Genomic DNA, 21,155 nt, shown 5'->3' with positions numbered 1-21,155 from the left:
TAGAGGACCCCTTTCAATATTTCCTGTAGAGCTGGTTTGGTATTTGCAAATTCTTTCAGTTTTTGTTTGTCCTGGAAGCTTTTAATCTCTCCTTCTATTTTCAATGATAGCCTAGCTGGATATAGTATTCTTGGCTGCATGTTTTTCTCATTTAGTACTCTGAATATATCATGCCAGCTCTTTCTGGCCTGCCAGGTCTCTGTAGATAAGTCTGCTGCCAATCTAATATTTTTACCATTGTACGTTACAGACTTCTTTTCCCGGGCTGCTTTCAGAATCTTTTCTTTGTCACTAAGACTTGTAAATTTTACTATTAGGTGACGGGGTGTGGACCTATTCTTATTGATTTTGAGGGGGGTTCTCTGAACCTCCTGGATTTTGATGCTTGTTCCTTTTGCCATATTGGGGAAATTCTCTCCAATAATTCTCTCCAACATACCTTCTGCTCCCCTCTCTGTTTCCTCTTCTTCTGGAATCCCAATTATTCTAATGTTGTTTCGTCTTATGGTGTCACTTATCTCTTGAATTCTCCCCTCGTGGTCCAGTAGCTGTTTGTCCCTCTTTTGCTCAGCTTCTTTATTCTCTGTCATTTGGTCTTCTATATCACTAATTCTTTCTTCTGCCTCATTTATCCTAGCAGTGAGAGCCTCCATTTTTGATTGCACCTCATTAATAGCTTTTTTGATTTCAACTTGGTTAGATTTTAGTTCTTTTATTTCTCCAGAAAGGGCTTTTATATCTCCTGAGAGGGTTGCTTTAATATCTTCCATGCCTTTTTCAAGCCCGGCTAGAACCTTGAGAATCATCATTCTGAACTCTATATATGACATATTACCAATGTCTGTATTGATTAGGTCCCTAGCCTTTGGTACTGCCTCTTGTTCTTTTTTTTGTGGTGAATTTTTCTGCCTTTTCATTTTGTCCAGATAAGAGTTTATGAAGGAGCAAGTAAAATACTAAAGGGGTGGCAACAACCCCAGGAAAATATGCTTTAGCCAAATCAGAAGAGATCCTGAATTGTGAGGGGGGAGAAAGGGGCTAAAGAGGAGTTCAGAAAGAAAGAAAGAAAAAAAAAAGAAAGAAACTATTAAAAAAAAGAAAGCCGATAAAGAAAAAATATAAAAAGAGGAAAAAAATATATATATTAGATAAACTATTTAAAAAACGTTAAAAAAAGAAAACTGTAAGAGTTAAAAAAAATTCAGCAGAAGAAGAGAAAAAGAAAAAAAAAATTGAAAAAGAAAAAAAATTAAATTAATTGCAAGGCTAAAAATTCATGGGGAGAAAGCCATGAGTTCCGTGCTTTGCTTTCTTCTCCTCTGGAATTCCGCCGCTCTCCTTGGTAGGTGAACTTGGTCCTGGCTGGGTTTCCCGTTGATCTTCTGGGGGAGGGGCCTGTTGTAGTGATTCTCAAGCGTCTTTGCCCCAGGCGGAGTTGCACCGCCCTTACCCGGGGCCGCGCTGAGTCATCCGCTCGGGTTCACTTTCTCCCTGGGCGCTTTCCGTAGAGTCCGGAGGACGGGAATGAAGATGGCGGCCTCCCGGTCTCCGGCCCGGAGGGGCCGAGAGCCCGGGGCCCCACTCCTCAGTGCGCCCTCAGAGAACAGTGCCCAATGACTCCCGCCACCCTGGCCTCCGGCCACGCTCCGAGCTGACCGAGCCTGCGACCGGTTCAAGGCAACCCCGAGCTGAGAGTCACTCCTCGGCTCTGTCTCTGCAGCCGGCTTCCCCGTTCTAATACCGGTAAGCTCTGTGACACTCAGACACCCCCGATCCTTCTGCGACCCTGCGGGACCTGAGGCCGCGCTGACCCTGCCTGGGCTTCACCCCAGTTAAGCCTCTGGAGCGATGTCCCTCAGCGGAACAGACTTTTAAAAGTCCTGATTTTGCTCCGTTGCTCCGCCGCTCGCCGGGAGCCGGCCCCTCCCCCCGCGGTCTATCTTCCCGTCGCTTTGGATTCACTTCTCCGCCAGTCCTACCTTGCAGAAAGTGGTTGATTTTCTGTTTCTGGAATTGCTGTTCTTCTTCTCTTCAATCTCCCGTTGGATTTGTAGGTGTTTGCAATCTTTAGATAAGCTATTTAGCTGATCTCCCGCTACCCGAAGTAGTCTCAGCCTGCTACTTCTCCGCCATCTTGACTCCTCCCTCAGTCCTGCCTATTTTGATTCAAATCTAAGTCAGTCTTCCTACTGGCCACCTGCATTATGGGTTCAAGAATCAGAAGTTGTTACCATAACTATAGCTGCCTTTCAAATTGATATGTCTGAGATCCAATCTCATTCCTACAAAATAATGATCAGGAAGGCCATATTCCTTCTATCTGAACCTTTTCTGGTACAGAATTCATAATGACAAAGGGAAATTTCCCCTAAGAATTTGAGCCACATCAAAGACATTAAGGTTTAAAAACAAAACAAAAGAGTCTGCTCTGGTCAGAAAATTGAGTTCTTATTCCCACAAATATTATATGTAAACTCACTTAAAGTTTTAATTCTAAACACTAAAGGAACTCTAGCATGACAAGAGCCTTAATTCTAGTGGTGGGGGACCTAACTAACCATTCCACCCCAATCTTCAGATTACATGTGTTCATTTGGTCTGCTGAAATCATGTTCTTTAGGTAAACTGGAATAGCCAAGAAACTTGAACTGTATCCATCCTCCCTGGAAGATTTGCCACATTTTTTTTTTTTTTTTTTGCAAGAGAAAATAGGAGTATATTTTTGCAGGAAGGTGAGCCAGTACAGTGGACCTCGAGTTTACCTGGATGTCTGAGTGAAGCTGCCTATGAGAATGGGTGGTTGGGGCAACAACTAAGGGATTTCTTCAAACTTATTTAACCAAGCCCGTAGGAGAAAAGTATATCCAGAAAGGAAGATGAAACTTAAATCTTTACTCAATTAATGAAGCTCATCCCACTGTTGGTAAATGTGCTAGAATTTAATCAACTCAGGCCCACATCTCTTTTGGACAGAACATTTGGTGGTAGGTCCTCCCAGACAAAACTTTGAGAAAAGCCAGGACGATGTCATACTGCCTTAAAAATATGATAGGGTATTACTGTCCAGTCACCATTTCTCATTGTGACTATACTGTCCCCATAACCCTGTGACTCTCAACTCCTGAGTAATCTAAATAAATTCCTTCTTTCATCTCAAACACATACTTCTTTTGAAAAGGAGGCGGTTGATTCCCTGGTGGATCTGCTTTGTCTTTACACTGTAAATGATGGGGTTCATCACAGGAGGTGCCAGCAGGTAGATATTGGCCATGATGACATGGACCAGTGGAGAGGCATGTCTGGCAAATCGATGAGTCATAGATACTCCAACCATGGGGACATAAAGGACCAGAACAGCCAGAATGTGGGATAGACAGTTATTGAGGGCCCGGAACCGCTCAGTATAGGAGGCTGTGCCCAAGATACTCTTCAAGATGAATGTGTAGGAGAGCACAATGAGCAGAGGGTCCATCACTATAATGAGCAAAACCAGGGCAAATCCGTACCAGCTGTTGACCCTGATGTCAGCACAGACCAGACGGATCATATCCTGGTGGAGGCAGTAGGAGTGAGTGAGAAGGTGGGAGCGGCAGAAGGGCAGGTGCTTGAGTAGGAAAAGGGAAGGGAGAACAGCCAGAACACAGTGGCAAATGATGGCTAAAGCAATCCTGCCAATGATTTTACTGGTGAGGATGGTGACATAATGGAGGGGGCGGCAGATGGCCACATAGCGATCAAAGGACATGGCCAACAGTACTGAAGATTCCATGAAGGAGAATCCATGGAGGAAGAAAAACTGCGCAAAGCAAGCTTCAAAGCTGATCTTATGAATGTTGAACCAGAGGAGCTGCAGGACTGTGGGCAGAGTGGTGAGGGTGAGGCCCAAGTCAGTCAGGGCCAGCATGGAGAGAAATAGGTACATGGGCTGGTGGAGGGATGGCTCTGTGTGGATGACAGCGGGAATGGTGGTGTTACCCACAATGGAGATGGTATAGAGGCAGCAGAAGGGGATGGAGATCCAGATGTGAGAGACCTCAAATCCAGGGATGCCCGTGAGGATGAAGTAGAAGGAGGCTTGGGTGGTGTTAGTTACTTTGGCCATGCCTTGTTGAATGCAAAACCAAAATCTGTGTGCTTCACAATAAGAGATTTTATCAGTATGCTACTGCCATAGAATCATTATCTATTCTTTAATCTAGGACTGAAATAGGTGTCTGGAATTGATTTTTTTTAAGTTTTTCTTTTTCTTTTAAGGTTTATACATTTATTTATTTGTGGGGGGGGGAATGGGGAAAAGGGAGAGAGAAAATCCGATCATATTCCCCCCATGGGGCTTGTAAGGACCTATTTAGAAACTGTCCCTGCTCCACTTCCCCCAGGGGATTTACTTGGAGACAAGTCCCAGAAACCATCTTCAGGTAACAAAGCCCAGATACAAGGGTGGGTCAGGCCAGGTGGAAACATCCGATCAATGGGGGGGTGCATACTCTCTCCCTGGTTACCAAGGAGTATGGGCCCCACCCTTTGGGAGCCTTTTGGGTGCCAATCCTAACCAAGGTGTGATAGGCTAAATCAAATGTCTACTAGGATAAATTGTAACTCAATTGGTCACCTAGCATCACTGTGGAGTTTCCTGTGTGTGTTACAATCTCATTGGCCACCTGTGCGTGGCCTTTGCCCTTAAAAGCTAGTCTGCGAGAGAAGGGTCGCCCTCTCTTGTAAGAGGTGCGGCCCGGAATGTTCAGTTAGATTCTTGATGCTTGGCGCGAAATAAAGCTTTGCTTGACGTTCGCTTTGTATCAGTCTTGCTCCTTTAATCACGGACCTATTATTGGGGCCTTACAGGGCTCTATCCCACAACTCTGAGATCATGACCTGAGCCAAAATCAAGAGTCAGACATTCAACTGAGTGAGCCATCCAAGTGCCCCTGGAATTGTTTTTCATAAAACCATTGAGCAATATGCTAACCAAAGTGGTAACCAAAGTGGTAGCAAATAATTATGGATTCTATTGCCATAAATTTCTATTTTAAATAATCTTATTTTTCCAACTTTCCAACACTATGCACTAAAAGTTAGCTTTCTGCAAGCCTCATAATATACTTCCTACCAGCTCTTGTACACATAAACTTACAGATACTTGTTTACTAACTGAAACATTGGTCATCAATATTTCAAAAAACCTTCTAGTAACCAAATCAAGAGACTTTTTTTTTTTTAGTTCACCTTACACTTGACATGCAGGCAAATAAGATTCTGGAGACCACCTCCTTCTATTCAGACAGAAGTATGGTGATGTCCAGGGGTCGTCTTTGAGCAACAAATTGGATGATAGTGACAATTTTATTCTAGGCAGTACAGAAACAGGCACCCGTAGAAGAAGGACTGCAGTTTGGTTTGTGCGTGTTGAGTTTGATGTTTGTAGGAGCTATTCAAGAGAAACGACGATTGGACAGACAGATATGAGGCCCAGCAGGACAGAGGAGAAATCTACTAGGGATCGTGGTGTCTCTGGCATATTCAGGGTAACTGTAAATCTGGAAGTGAATGTGATAATCTAGGCAAGAATTAGAGTGAGAAAGGAAGAAGGTGGAGGACCCATCCCTTTAAGGAAGTGTAAAACTTAGCAATTGCTTAGATGGGGAAGAAAAAGCAAAGGAAACAATGAAGTACTGCTTGGAGAAGTGGGTGGAAAACAAAGGATATGGGAGGCACAGAGGCAAAGAAGGTAAAGGGTGTGGTCACTACAGTTTAGTGCTGCTCAACCACTCAGTAAAATCAGTGCTGGAAAGCACCTATTCAGTTTAAGGATGTAAATGTCAATAGTAAGCTTTTGAAAAGACATTTTAATAGAATGATGGGAGAAGCAGCTGAATTAAAGTGGCCTGAGGAGTGAGCAGAAAAAATTGACAGTTTCTGAGGACCATGTGTTCCAAAGGGGGAGCTATACTGCTCCCTAGGAGGTGAATACGACTTGTATTTTTTAAATAAAATAATTTATATTATGAGAGTAAATGAATACTTACTATTTTTTGGAGTGCTCTGAGATGGAAAGCTGTGAACTTCCTTTTGAGGAAATACACACAGAAGTTACTGGGTTCCCAGTATTCACGGTGTCTAACTATATTCCCCCTAAAGTGTCTATAAATGCCAAACAAAGAATCCCCAGAAAAACATTAAACCCAAGACTTTAGAAAATAATGCAAAAAAAAAAAATTAGGGAAAATGGGGAAAAAAGAAAATGGATATAGATATGGGATTTTTTGAATTATAAAAATTAAAAAGGATATAGAACATTCAAAAATTGTTTTTTTGAAAGGATCAATGTAATTTGAAACCTTTTGGCAAGTCTGACCAAGAATAAGAAATATAGGAAAATATTTAGAAATGAAATGTAATGAGAGAGCTAAACTGTAAAGAAATTGCAGAAGCCAATGAAAGGTCATCTTATCACTGATCACCCATGGAGCAGTCCAGCCTCACCTTTGTGCTTTCTTGTTTCTTCAGGGCTCTCTGGGGCATCTGTTCTCTGCCCTGTGGCTGAGTGTGGTTATATGCTCATGAAGATCCAGGCTGGAATACAGGAGGTGGGTAGGGAAACCCCTGGAGAGATCTTACATGGAAGTGAATATTGTGCCCTGAGACCTGAGGCCCTAAGGGACAGAACCAGGAAAAATAACAGTAATGATGAATATAATAGCTTCCAACATTTACTTAGTGCTCAGCACGTGCCAACAACTGAGCTAGCCGACTTACAGAAATGTGAAGATGTTGTTAGGTGACATGTGAAAGACACACTCCATATCCTGGCAGATTTTTTTCCTCAATGATATTAGTTCCCTTCTGCTTACTTCCATAGCTATGTGGTTTTAAGAGGGACTACTTTTTGGCAGGATTACCATTTCTTGTTGTCACTTTGAATATGGCCAAACTCAGATTTGATATAGCTTGAAGATTTGGGGGAAGGTATCCCTTATCTCTTGATAGATTCAAAAGTCAGAATGGCAAAATGGAATTTCTTCTTCCTGTGTCTTACAGATGCTAGCCTCAACATCGTACTTTCCTTTTTCCCCAGGGAGTCTGACTCTCTTCTCAGGCAAGAAGGGGCTATAATGAGTGTCATCTAGAGATAATTGACCTAAGGTTTAATATGTGACTTTATTTAGCTTATACTTCTCTCTAGACAGTGGAAAATGGCAGCATTTCACATGCTCACTGTGAATAGCTCCTTTGTTTTCTACCACTGAAGGCACCATGTTTCTGCAAATGTGCCTTGGCTTTGTGATTCCTTCTGTATCTGGCCTACTTAGATTTTAGGGTCTATTCTGGTCCCAAGGAATATCCACCTATATACCATTTCCACTGTTTCAAAAAGAGATTATGATTATAGAGCAGAATATAAAGTTATAAAAGTTGAGAATGTAGAAATTTAGTTGGGATGGTAGTATTACATTTGGGATGCAGTATTAGGTATATGATTACTCCATCTTTAGTAGTTAAGGCTCAAAAGACATAATTTAAAATTGAAAACTAAATTTTTAAGCTATATACTAATCAGTAGAAAGGAAATTGATAAATATTGACTATATTGATAATTCTTCAAGTCGAGTTTGAATGAAGAGTACGTGGGAATTCTTTATAATGTTATTTTTCAATGTACTCTATTCGAACATCTCTCTAATAAAATGCTTTAAAATAAGATAGTAGATAGAAGATGGTGGTGGACTGGGAAGTTCATTAATTTCATTATTATTTATAGTAAGAGATTAATAAATATTGTCTAAAAATATAATATTAAATGTGTATGTTTTTGTATGACTCACAAGATAAGAATTATTTTTACATTTTTAAATGACCAAAAATACAAAGACAATGACATTTTGTGGCACATGAAAATTATATTAAATTCAAAATTCAGTGTCCGTATATTGTTTTATTGGAATACGCTTATACTCGTTTATTTATATGTTGACTATGGCTGTTTTCATACTACAGTGGTAGAGTTGAGCAGTTTTGGAAGAAGTTGTATGGACCACAAAAAGCTACAATATTTACTATCTCGTCTTTTGTAGAAAAAAATTGCCAAACTCTGACCTAATAAGAAATGGACACAGGAGATAAACAAATGGAAAAATAAAATTTCTTGATAATGTGAAAAGATGCTCACTCTCACTTATTATAGAAAATAATTGAAACCAGGGGCACCTGGGTGGCTCAGTAGGTTAAGCCTCTACCTTCAGCTCAGGTCATGATCTCAGGGTCCTGGGATTGAGCCCCACATGGGGCTCTCTGCTCAGCATGGATCCTGCTCCCCACCCCATGCCTGCCTCTCTGCCTACTTGTGATCTCTCTCTGTCAAATAAATAAGTAAAAATCTTTAAAAAAGAAAGAAAATAACTGAAATCAGATTGAGAAAATTTTTTTTTAATGCACCATATTAGCAAAATCCAAAAATGTTAAAACAGTGAGAGGCAAAGTTCTCATGAATCACTTTCACAGTTGCTGACAAGACTATTAATAAGTATGACTTATATGGAGGTAAATGACAATATTGCAACTGTCAAAATTATAAATGCATGAAATCCTTTACTTGACAACTTAATTCTGCTTCTGTTCTTTTTTTAAAAGATTTATTTATTTATTTATTCTAGGGAAAGAGCACAAACAGGGGAGGGGCAGAAAGAAAGGGAGAAAAGCAGACACCCTGTTGAGTGGGGAGTCCCACAACACAGTGTTCCATTTTGAGATCAGGACCCTGAGATCATGACCTGAGCCAAAACCAAGAACTGGATGCTTAACTGACTGAACCACCCAAGCACCCCAATTTAATTCTACTTATAAAAATAAGTCAGTCAGAGGAAGACAAATACCATATGAGTTCACTATGAATTTCCCATATGTGGAATTGAAGAAACATAACAGTCTTGGGGAAAAAATAGAGACAAACCAAGGAACAGGCTCTTCACTGTAGAGAACCAACTGATGGCTATGGGAGGAGACGAGGGTGGGAGGTGGGTAGGGAAATGGGTGAAATAGGGGGATTAAGGAGTGCACTTGTGATGAGCACAAGCTGATATATGGAAGTGCTGGCTTACTGTGTTGTACACTTGAAACTGATGCTACACTGCATGCTAACTACCTGGAGTTTAAATAAAAACTTAAAAATTAACATACAAACATATTTACATGTAGGCAAGTCGACATAGATACATGATTATTCACATCAATGTTAACAAGAAAACAAAAAATGGAGGCAAGCTAGGTATTCATCAAGTGGGAACTGGTAAATAAATTCCCATAATCTGCCATATACCAGAGTCAACACAATGGAATGTTAGGTAGATGAAAACAAGTGGTTGTGCTCTTCATGTACGGGTTATGAATGGTTTCAAAGATACACAAGCATATGAAACATCAACTAGAGGATAGTGCACAATGTTCACTGGGGAAAAGTATAAATACACAATTTCTTGTTTATATATAAATGCTTTTCTTTTTCTTCCTTTTGTGTGTGTTTGTCTGTCTCCTTTTACTATTTTTAAAAATAATGTGTTAATCACCACACAGTATGTCATTAGTCTTTGATGTAGTGTTCCATGATTCATTGTTTATGTATAATACCCAGTGCTCCATGCAATAGATGCACTCCTTAATACCCATCACCGGGCCAGCCCATCTCCCCACCACCCCTCCCATCTAAAACCTCAGTTTGCTTCTCAGAGTCCACAGTCTCTCATGGTTTGTCTCTTCTTTTTTTAATATTCAATCAGCCAACATATATAAATGCTTTTCTAAAGAGAAATTTAAAAGACTGAAAATATTTTTTGACTTTGGGGAGAGAAACCAGAATAACCAAAATAGAGACTTGTAGTGAATATATATATATATATATATATATATATATATATATATATATATGTATTCAATAGGAAAATTCAGCTTTGTAAATCTCTAACATTGCCAGTAATATTTCAACTGTGTTAATGTCTAACATTGCCAATAATATCTACATTAAAATGTGGATACAATTAATGATTATTAATATTAAAAATGACAACAGAAGGGATTGAATGGATAATAAAGCATGCTAAATTCTTTATTTGAAGACAAAGATATTTTGAATAACTTTTGACTCTGTAAACTATATATGTTTACATTTTACTCATAGAATAAAAGTACCATTTGTAACTCCAAAACAAATAGGGAAATATTTTTTTTTTTGAGTCCATCACAAATATCATACTTTATATATCCTTTATTGAATAAAGCTCTCAGAATTTTTCTTGGGCTGATAAGGCACATTCAGAACTGTTTTGCCTTATGATCTTTGTATGAGCAGTTCAGTACACTCCCTGTACATTGATCCCTATATTCTTTTTTGGGGGGAGGGGACAAACTGAAGAATATGCAATTCTTTTTTTTTTTTTCTTTTCTCTCTCTCTCTTTCTTTCTTTCTTTTTAATTTCTTTTCAGTGTTCCAGAATTCATTGTTTATGCACCACACCTAGTGCTCCATGCAATACATGCCCTCCATAATACCCACCACCAGGCTCACACAACCTCCCACTTCCCTCCCCTCCAAAACCCTCAGTTTGTTTCTCAGAGTCCACAGTCTTTCATGATCTGTCTCCCCCTCTAATTTCCCCCAACTCCCTTCTCCTCTCCATCTCCCTATGTCCTCCATGTTATTTCTTATGTTCCACAAGTAAGTGAAACCATATGATAGTCGACTCTCTCTGCTTGACTTACTTCACTCAACATAATCTCTTCCAGTCCTGTCCATGTTGATACAAAAGTTGGGTATTCATCCTTTCTAATGGAGGGATAATATTCCATTGTATATATGGACCATATCTTCTTTATCCATTCATCCATTGAAGAGCATCTTAGTTCTTTCCACAATTTGGTGACTATGACCATTGCTGCTATGAACATTGGGGTACAGATAGCCCTTCTTTTCACTACATCTGTATCTTTGGGGTAAATACCCACTAGTGCAATTGTAGGGTCATAGGGTAGCTCTATATTTAATTTCCTAAGGAATCTCCACACTGTTTTCCAAAGTGGCTGGACCAACTTGCATTCCCACTAACAGTGTTAAGAGGGTTCCCCTTTCTCCACATCCTCTCCAACACATGTTGTTTAGTGTCTTGTTAATTTTGGCCATTCTAACTGGTGTAACGTGGTATCTCAATGTGGTTTTGATTTGAATCGCCCTGATGGTTAGTGATATGAAAATTTTTTTCATCTGTCTGTTAGCCATTTTTATTTCTTCATTGGAGAAGTGTCTATACTCCTGAAGCTGTTTCAAAAAATTGAAGCAGAAGGAAAACTTCTAGACTCTTTTTATGAAGCCAGCAGTACCCTGATCCCCAAACTAGCAAAGACCCCACCAAAAAGGAGAATTTTAGACCAATATCCCTGACAAATATGGCTGCTTAGATTCTCAACAAGATCCTAGCTAATAGAATCCAACAGTACATTAAAAAGATTATCCATCATGACCAGGTGGGATTTGTCCATAGGATGCAAGGGTGGTTCAATGTTCACAAATCAATCAATGTGAAAGAACAAAAAATAAGAGAAGAGAGAAGAATCACATGGTCCTCTCAATTGATGCAGAAAAAGCATTCAACAAGATACAGTGTCCTTTCCTGATTAAAATGCTTCAAAGTATATGGATGGAGGGAACATTCCTCAACCTCATAAAATCTATCTATGAAAAACTCACAGCGAATATCATCCTCAGTTGGGAAAAGCTGACAACCTTCCCTTTGAGAACAGGAACACGACAAGGATGCCCACTCTCACCACCCTTGTTCAACATAGTATTAGAAGTCCTAGCAACAGCAATCAGACAACAAAGACAAATAAAAGGTATTCAAATTGGCAATGAAGAAGTCAAACTCTCTCTCTTCACAGATGACATGATACTTTATATGGAAAACCCCAAAGACTCCACCCCCAAACTACTAAAACTCATACAGCAATTCAGTAATGTGGCAGGATACAAAATTAATGTACAGAAATCAGTTGCTTTCTTATACACTAACAATGAAAACACAGAAAGAGAAATTAGAGAATCAATTCCATTTACTATAGCACCAGGAACCGTAAGATACGTGGGAATAAACCTAACCAAAGAGGTAAAGTATCTGTACTCAAGGAACTACAGAACATTCATGAAAGAAATTGAAGAAGACACAAAAGGATGGAAGACCATTCCATGCTCTTGGATCGGAAGAATAAACGCTGTTAAAATTTCTATACTGCCTAGAGCAATCTATACTTTCAATGCCATTCTGATCAAAATTTCTCCAGCATTTTTCAAAGAGCTGGAGCAAACAATCCTAAAACTTATATGGAATCAGAAGAGACCCCAAATTGCTAAGGAAATGTTGAAAAAGAAAAAACTGGGAGCATCACGTTGCCTGATTTCAAGCTTTACTACAAAGCTGTGATCACTAAGACAGCATGGTACTGGCACAAAAACAGATACATAGACCAGTGGAACAGAGTAGAGAGCCCAGATATGGACCCTCAACTTTATGGTCAAATAATTTTCGACAAAGCAGGAAAAAATATACAGTGGAAAAAAGACAGTCTCTTCAATAAATGGTGCTGGGAAAATTGAACAGCTATGTGTAGAAGAATAAAACTCGACCATTTTCCTATACCATACACAGAGATAAACTTGAAATGGATAAAAGACCTCAACGTGAGACAGGAATCCATCAGAATCCTAGAGGAGAACACAGGCAGTAACCTCTTCAACACCGGTCACAGCAACTTCTTTCAAGATATGTCTCCAAAGGTAAAGGAAACAAAAGCAAAGATGAACTTTTGGGACTTCAGTTAAGATCAAAAACTTCTGCACAGCAAAGGAAACAGTCAACAAAACAAAGAGGCAACCCACGGAATGGAAGAAGATATTCACAAATGACAGTACAGACAAAGGGCTGATATCCAAGATCTATAAAGAACTCCTCAAACTGAACATGCACAAAACAGATAATCATGTCAAAAAATGGGCAGAAAACATGAACAGACACTTCCTCCAATGAATATATAAAAATGGCTAGTAGGGAAATATTTTTAAAAATACTTCAAATCTGAAAGAAGAGAGAAAGAGAAAAAGTATGCAGATCAAAACATAGAAATCAGGTTGAATAAATATGTTTTTTCAAGTATTAATAATAATGCAAGTATAGACTCACAGTGACAGGTAAATGGGTGGGAAGGTTTTCAAAAATGAAATATAGAAAGCATATAAATTACTGGCAACTGACTTTATAGAACAGGGAAATTGACTTGATTGACTACAGAGGAACAACTGAACAAGAAGCTAAACAATTCTACTAACTCAGAAAGTTTCCTGAATTTGAGGCATTTGGAACTCAGCAAGGCAAGTGAATAGGACTCCAAACTGGAGATTTTGTGAGAATCAATGTCAAGATAAATTAGATGCAAAAATTCACTCCTTGTCATCACACAAGCACATGATTAGCACACTCTCAGAATGTCAGATTACATTTTTATACACATTTTTAAAAATATTTTATTTATCTGAGAAAGAGAGCATGAGCAGGGGGAGGGGCAAAGGGAGAGGGAGAAGAGGCTCCCCACTGAGCAGGGAGCCAACGTGGGGCTTGACAGATCAAGAAATCCAGATCAAGAAATAAAACACTACTATGCCTCAATGGTTAATTTTGGTAGGTTGTTCCAAATGCACTAAAGGAATATGTAGTATGTAGTAGTTGTTCGTTTCTTTTTCTTTGTTGATTAGATCAAGGTTTTAAATCATGTCTTTCAATTCTTTTAAGTCATTTTGATTTTTAATTTTTGACTTCCTTATTATGTCAGTTACTATGAAAATTGTAATAAAATCTATCACTGTGATTTATCTACTTCTCTTTGTGGTTCTGATAGATTTGACTCCAGGTATTTTGTTCCGCATTTAAAATCTAGAAACTTTTTACCTATCTTGCATGTTATTTTTTATTATGAAATGTCCCTTTTTTATCTCTGGTGATGTTTTTGCCTTGAAACTTACTTTATGTGATACTAGGCAAGATTAAGCCTAGTTTCTTTTAGTTGGTGATTACAGGGAATATCTTTCTAAATATCTTTACTTGAAGTGTTTCTGTATCCTTATATTTTAGATAGGTCTTAAAGGAAGCCCATATACTTTTAGTTCTGTATGACAGCATTTGACTTTTAATTGGAGCGTTACCCATTTATTTTCAATAAGTTAAGTGATTTGAATGCATTTAAACTTGCATCTTACCATTTTTAAAAATTTACCGTACTCTTCCCTCATATCTTTATTTTAGATTACTTATTATTTTATTATTATATTTTCATTTCTATAAGATTTTGGTTGAATAGTATTTCACTAATTTATAATGGTTTTCATAGAAATTAAAATAGGGAACTTTTACTTATCAAGTGCTATGGATTAAATATATTTGTGTCTTCAAACCTCAATGTGATGGTATTTGGAAGTAGATCTTTGGGAAGTAATTAGTTTTAGATGAGGTCATGAGAGTGAAGCCCCCATTATGGAATTAGTGTCCTTATGAAAAGGGGAAGAGAGATCAGAGGTCTCTCTCCCCCTACCATGTGAGGACATGGCAAGAAGGTGGCTATCTGCAAGTCAGGAAAAAGATTTGCAAAGACCAAATCTGTTGGCATCTTCACCTCAAACTCCTCAGCCTCCAGAATTGTGAGAAAAACATTTCTGTTTGTAAGCTAAGCCTATAGTATTTTGGTTATGGCAACTCAAGCTGATTAATTGTCTAATTTATATTAGATCTTTACTACTTAGTAGACCATTTAGGAATTGAAGGCTAATTTAGTTCCACTTACCTCTTCCCATCTTTTGTCTTTCTGACAATATATATTTAGTTTTTGCTAATTTAAGAATATGAAATATTCTATTTTTTCCTATGTCAGTATCTATTTACATTTACCTAGGTGTTGTTCTGTATTGCTCCTGTTCTTGCAGCTCCATACTCTACCAGATGATTGCCCTATAAATTAACATTAGTGGTGGATTCTCTGGGTTTTGGATTTTTTGGGGGGCATCTATTTTTAAATGGTATTATATTTCTGTATATAAAACACATATTGGGATTTATTTTATTTGGAAGTTTGATGGCATCACTCCATTCTTGTTTCTGTTGTTTTTTTTGTTAGAAAATTGGAAAAAAGAAATGTTGCTGCTTGAAAAATTGACAGATTTATGGCAATACTTTTTTTTTGCTTTAATTTCAATGTTCTCTTTTAACTTTTGCCTTTCAACTATATGAATTTGAAGTTCCCAGAGAGTTTACAGTTTGCTTTATATTTATCCTCTCTGTAGTTTATTGTGTTTCTTGAATTTTTGGCTCATGTTTTATATCAGTTTTAGAAAATATGTAAGTTATCATATTCTAATATTGCTGTTGCCCCAGGATACTCTACTTCTGGGGCTCTAGTTCCATGTGTACTTGACCTTTCCAGCAAATACCATATGTTCTTTAAGGTTTTTATTTATTTTGTTATGCTTCATCCTTTCATTAAAAATTAAAAATTAGTGGAATATTCTTTGAAGTCATTTACGAAATATTTCTCTTAACCTTTCTAATTGTTCTTGGCAGGAGAATTGGTCTAAACAAACTAATACTTACTTTGATGAATGTGGAAATGCTTATAACATGTCATGCATTTTTCTCAAGGGTTCTAATTCATAATTTAGCTTCTTGCCTAGTTTACTATAATGACATCATTTTGTTCTGTTGGCAAAATCAAGAATAAAGTTGGTATGAAAAGTTCTAAATTTTAAGTCAGAATAGTGACTATGTCAGAAAAAGATGGAGCCAAAGTTGGTACTTTTCCAGTCATATTGGACTTTGCTTATTTTTTTAATTGCATAGACACCCAGAGACTTCTATACTCTTCATTGTGTGATTTTCTAGGATTTTGTCTCATCTCTGAGACTGGACCTCAGGGAAACAAAGTGAACAAGATTGGAAAGAAAGAAGCTAGAAAAGGGGCGTTATGCATGGAGTCCTTTCTGGATGGAACTTTTTGAAAGGCAGCCATTAAATTAGCCATGATCTGACAAACTATACCACATTTAGAATCTCAGTGTCTTTGATAGCCTTAAATACAAGAGTAATCACAGTGAGGAAGCCTGAGCTTGAGGGTTCATCAGAAATTTCAGAAAGAGAATGAAAGTGAGACCTAAAATTCTCATTTTATGTCAAGCTTCCTGACAATCTGGTCTCATCATTCCTTCCTGTACTTCTCCAGCTGTAGGATGCCTTTCTCCAGACACTCTAAAGATACCTCTTCTCCTTTCTCCCAAGGAACTGCCACTCTCACTTCTCTGGTCTTCTATGGGATGGCCCTTCCTATGGTTTGCCTGTTTGGTTTCATTTGATAATTCTAAGTCACAGTTGTCTGCAGAGTGCGGTCACCCATTAGTGGGCTATGAATCTAGGGCATAGCTAGAAGCAACTTAAGATCCCTAGGTCAGAATCTACAGAAACATGGGAGTCTAGAGACCTGGAGTTAAAGTCACAGAATTAACTTTTACAAAAAAACTTTGGTTGTTTTGGCACCTTTGCAATGCAATGCAAGAGCACCATTTAAAATTATTTTTTTATTTTTGTATTTTATTTTAATTCCAGTGTAGTTAACATACAGTGTTGCAGGGGCACCTTTGTGGCTCAGTGGGTTAAGCCTCTGCCTTCGGCTCAGGTCATGATCTCAGGGTCCTGGGATCGAGCCCCTCATCAGGCTCTCTGCTCAGCGGGGAGCCTGCTTCCCGCCCACCCCACCTGACTCTTTACCTACTTGTGAACTCTCTCTCTCTCTCTGTCAAATACATAAATATAATCTTAAAAAAAAATAGTGTTGCATTAGTTTCAGGTGTACAATATAGTGATTCAACAATTCTTTTTCTTTTTTTTTTTTAAAGATTTATTTATTTGAGAGCTCAAGCTGGAGGGGTAGAGGGAGAGGGAGAGAAAATCTCAGGTAGACTCTGTACTGAGCAGGGAGACTGACATGGGCTCACTCCCAGTTCCCTGAGATCATGAACTGAACTGAAACCAAGAGTCAGACGCTTAACCAACTGCCCACTCAGGTGCCCCAGTTATGCAACAATCTTATACATTATTTAGGGCTCATCATGATAAGAGTCCTGTTACTCCTCTTCACCTATTTCACCCAACCCCCTCCTCTCCTCCCCTCTGGTCTCTATAGTTAAGAGTCTGTTTCTTGGTTTGTCTTTTTTTCCCCCTTTGTTTATTTGTTTCTTAAATTCCACATATGAGTGAAATCATATGGTATTTGTCGTTCTTTGACTGACTTATTTCACTTAGCATTGTACTGTTCAGATCCATCCATATTGTTGCGAATGGCAAGATATCATTCTTTTTATGGCTGAATAATATTCTATTCTGTGTGTGCATGTATGTTATCTTTATATATTCATCATCTATTGACTGGCAATTAGACTGTTACCCTGATTTGGTTATTGTAAATAATGTTGTGATAAATATAGGGGTTCATACTTTCTTTCAAATTACTGTTGTTTTATTCTTTCGATAAATGCCCAGTAGTGCAATTCTAGATCATAGGGTTGTTCTATTTTTAAGTTTTCATTTTTTTAAAAATTTTTTAAAGATTATTCATTTATTTGAAGGAAAGAGGGATCATGAGCAGGGAGAAGGAGCCGAGAGAGAGGGAGAAACAGCCTCTGCACTGAGCAGGAAACCTGACAAAGGGCTGGATCCCAGGACCTTGGGGATCATGACCTGGGTTGGAGACAAAGGCTTAACTCACTGAGCCACCCAGGCACCCTTGTTTTTAAGTTTTTGAAGACCCTTTATACTGTCTTCCATTGTGGCTGCATCCGTTTGCATTCCTATCAACAGTGCATGAGAATTCCTTTTTCTCCACACCCTAGCCACAGCAGTCAGACAAAAGAAAGGAATAAAAGGCATCCGAATTAGTAATTCCATCATATCATTGCAGATGACATGATGCTATATGCAGAAAACCCTACAGCTCCATCAAAAAACTGCAAAAATTGATAAGCGAATTCAGTAAGGTCACAGGGTAATCAATGTACAGAAATCCATTGCATTTCTATAGGCTGATAATAAAGCATCAGGAAAAAATTACAAAAAAAAATCCCATTTATAATTGCATCCAAAATAATAAAAACCTAGGAGTAAATTTAACCAAAGAAGTGATAAATTTGTACTCTGAAAACTAAAAAACAATAATGAGGGGCGCCTGGGTTGCTCAGTGGGTTAAAGCCTCTGCCTTCGGCTCAGGTCATGATCCCAGGGTCCTGGGATCGAGCCCCATGTCGGGCTCTCTGCTCAGCGGGGAGCCTGCTTCCTCCTTTCTCTCTCTCTGCCTGCCTCTCTGCCTACTTGTGATCTCTGTCTGTCAAATAAATAAATAAAATCTTTAAAAAAAAATAAAAAACAATAATGAAAGAAACTGAAGATACCACAAGGAAATAGAAAGACATTTCATGCTCATGGATGGCAAGGACAAATATTGTTAAAATGTCTATACTACCCAAAGAAATCTACACGTTTAATGTAATCCCTACTGAAATGCCAACAGCATTTTTCACAGAACTAGAACAAACAACCGTAAAATTTGTATGGAATCACAAAAGACAAATAGCCAAAGAAATCTTGAAAAAGAAGAATAGAACTGGAGGCATCACAATTCCAGACTTCAAGTTGTATTACAAAGCTGTAGTAATCAAAACAATATGGTACTGGCATAACATTTTAAAAAGACACATTAAAAAGCTTTATTTGTGGGTGGGAGGATTACAAGGTCCATTTCAAATTGGTTCTAAACCTAGTTTCAGAAAGTACCAAGTAGACCAGAGACGGAGGTAGAAAGAAATTTCTAAGCTCCATAAGGAAAGGAACATGTCTCTTTTGTCACCACTTTATCTCTAGGGGTTAGATTTGTGTTTGACCCATGCATGTGCTCAATTAATGCTGTTTGGTTTTGGATGGATGGGTTTGAGCAAAATGTGTATTTAAGCACCAGTTTTTCTCTTCTTTTTCTTCTTTTATTTATTTTGCACCAGTTCTTCATCTTTAAAAAAATAACCTTAATACTGAGTGGGAAGTGGGGGTTGTGGGAAGTGATTGAAATAATAAATATAGAGTGTTTAGTATGCATTTGCATCTAAAAAGTCTTAGTTCCTTTTCCTGAAAATAGGAATGTGAAATTTCTACATTATTTCGAATGCCTGCAGATAAATAACCAACCAGACAAAAAAAATACGAATATATGCAAGGGGCATGCTTGCCTTTTTAAAAGATTCTGCATCCTGGGAGGGAAATTTGTATGTTGTTTACATAACAAACAGATTTGTAATCTTTGTCACTTTCAACTGGGAGCCCTGGTTGCTGAGCAAGTACCAGTCAGAGTCAGTACTTCCTTTAAGCTAGTTAGTGTATCCTCCTGCTATTGAGATCAGGTACCAAAAACTCAAGAGAACATAATCCATTTCACATCCCCATTCCCTAGAATGAAGAGCTCAGTAGATTTCCCAGGACACCATCCAACTCTTGATTACTTTTCACTTATGGGAAGAGTTATGTTTTCATAAGAAATCTTCCTATATTCCTGCTCCAGCTAGGTGAGATAATGGAAAACCTCATGTAACACAACATTTACAAAATAACATCAATTCTTTATAGTGCTTTATCACAGACAATCCACCCTCGCTGGTACCCCACTTCAGTTTTTTTGCTAGATTATGCAGAACCTTCATCAGATAACATATTTTAAAGTAACACCATTTGCATAACACGTGAGCTAGGACCACCTTTGATTATAGAGGAAAGTCCCCTCCTACTTTATCCTTTGTCTAAACTCTGGCTCTTTTCTGGAAGAGCATTCGGACAATGCCATGATGGATCTCTTTGGTCTTAATGCTATAGACAATAAGGTTGATAACAGGTGGGAAAAAGAGATAAGCATTGGCCATCATAGCATGAACCAAAGGGGAGACATGGAGTCCAAAACGATGCACCATAGATAAACCAATCATAGGCATGTAGTAAGCAAGCACAGCACAGACATGTGATCCACATGTATTGAGTGCCTTCCTCCGCCCCTCCCCAGTGGTGATACTCAGTACAGTGTGGAGTATCAGCCCATAGGAAACCACAATAAGTAGTGAATCCAGCCCAAAAGTGGAGGTAACAATGAAAAGCCCATAGATATTGTTGATAGAAACATCTCCACAAGGTAGATGGATAAGGTTGGGGTGGAGGCAATAGGAATGGGAGAGGACATTATGGCCACAGAAGGGCAAGTTCCTTAAGAGCATGGGCAATGGGGCCATGAGAATAATACTTTTCAGCCCCATGATAATTCCTGTGTTAAAGATACGGGGAAGGGTGAGGATGGTTGTGTAGCGCAGTGGGTTATAGATGGCCACAAATCGATCCACAGACATGGCCAGCAACACTGCTGACTCCAAAATGGAGAAAGAATGGATGAAGAACATCTGAAAAAGGCAGGTATCAAAAGTAATCTCAGTGATGCCAACAAGGAAGATGCCTAGCACTGTGGGAAGAGTAGATGCAGAGACACCAACCTCAGCCAGTGCCAGCATGGCAAGAAAGAGGTACATGGGCTGGTGCAGGGCAGGGTCTGTTCTGATGACATGAAGAATGGTGCCATTCCCAAGGAAGATGATAATGTACATCAGGCAGAAGGGGATGGATATCCAGATGTGCTCTGTCTCCAGCCCTGGGATGCCAACCAGAATGAACGTTGTAGGTAAGAACTCCAAAGAGCTATTGGAGTTCTTCATGTTGAAATCTCATCCCATGGGACCTTAAAAATTAGAAACAAGCTAGTAAGATCACATTATAATGGAGAAAGACTTCTGGACTCTGTGGAAGGGAAGAAGAAAACAAAGTTTAGAGATTCAGGTGGCCATAGGTCTCCTGCCAGAAATTGACAAGATGGCCACCATCAGGAAATGCCCAGGATTAAGGGGATTACAGTCTCCATCAGAGTAAAGTTTAAAGCTGATAGAAAATTATCCCTCTAAATTGTACTTCACTTTGGATCTGCCAAGGGAAAAGTGTCTGTCTTGTCTTGGT

At 38.7% G+C, this 21,155-nt stretch overlaps 2 protein-coding genes across 2 annotated transcripts; both read right to left on the bottom strand.

Annotated features, from left to right (window-relative positions):
* Positions 1-3,148: 3,148 nt before the first annotated feature.
* Positions 3,149-4,102, bottom strand: LOC125080026 (olfactory receptor 51Q1). The gene has a single exon (XM_047693825.1). The coding sequence runs from the start codon at positions 4,100-4,102 to the stop codon at positions 3,149-3,151; it is 954 nt and encodes a 317-aa protein (XP_047549781.1).
* A 15,804-nt stretch (positions 4,103-19,906) lies between these two features.
* On the bottom strand, positions 19,907-20,860 carry LOC125110227 (olfactory receptor 51J1-like). The gene has a single exon (XM_047747262.1). It carries the CDS (start codon positions 20,858-20,860, stop codon positions 19,907-19,909), a length of 954 nt encoding a protein of 317 aa, XP_047603218.1.
* Between the last annotated feature and the right edge of the window lie 295 nt (positions 20,861-21,155).

The sequence above is a fragment of the Lutra lutra genome, chromosome 10 (assembly GCF_902655055.1).
Source record: "Lutra lutra chromosome 10, mLutLut1.2, whole genome shotgun sequence".
NCBI lineage: Eukaryota > Metazoa > Chordata > Mammalia > Carnivora > Mustelidae > Lutra > Lutra lutra.
The sequence above is the reverse complement of the archived record's forward strand: the minus strand, read 5'-3'. Positions and strand labels throughout refer to the sequence as shown.

What these genes read in the sequence shown, in the direction of transcription:
- LOC125110227 (XM_047747262.1), bottom strand. Translation starts at nt 20,860, where the DNA reads ATGAAGAACTCCAATAGCTCTTTGGAGTTCTTACCTACAACGTTCATT.
- LOC125080026 (XM_047693825.1), bottom strand. Translation starts at nt 4,102, where the DNA reads ATGGCCAAAGTAACTAACACCACCCAAGCCTCCTTCTACTTCATCCTC.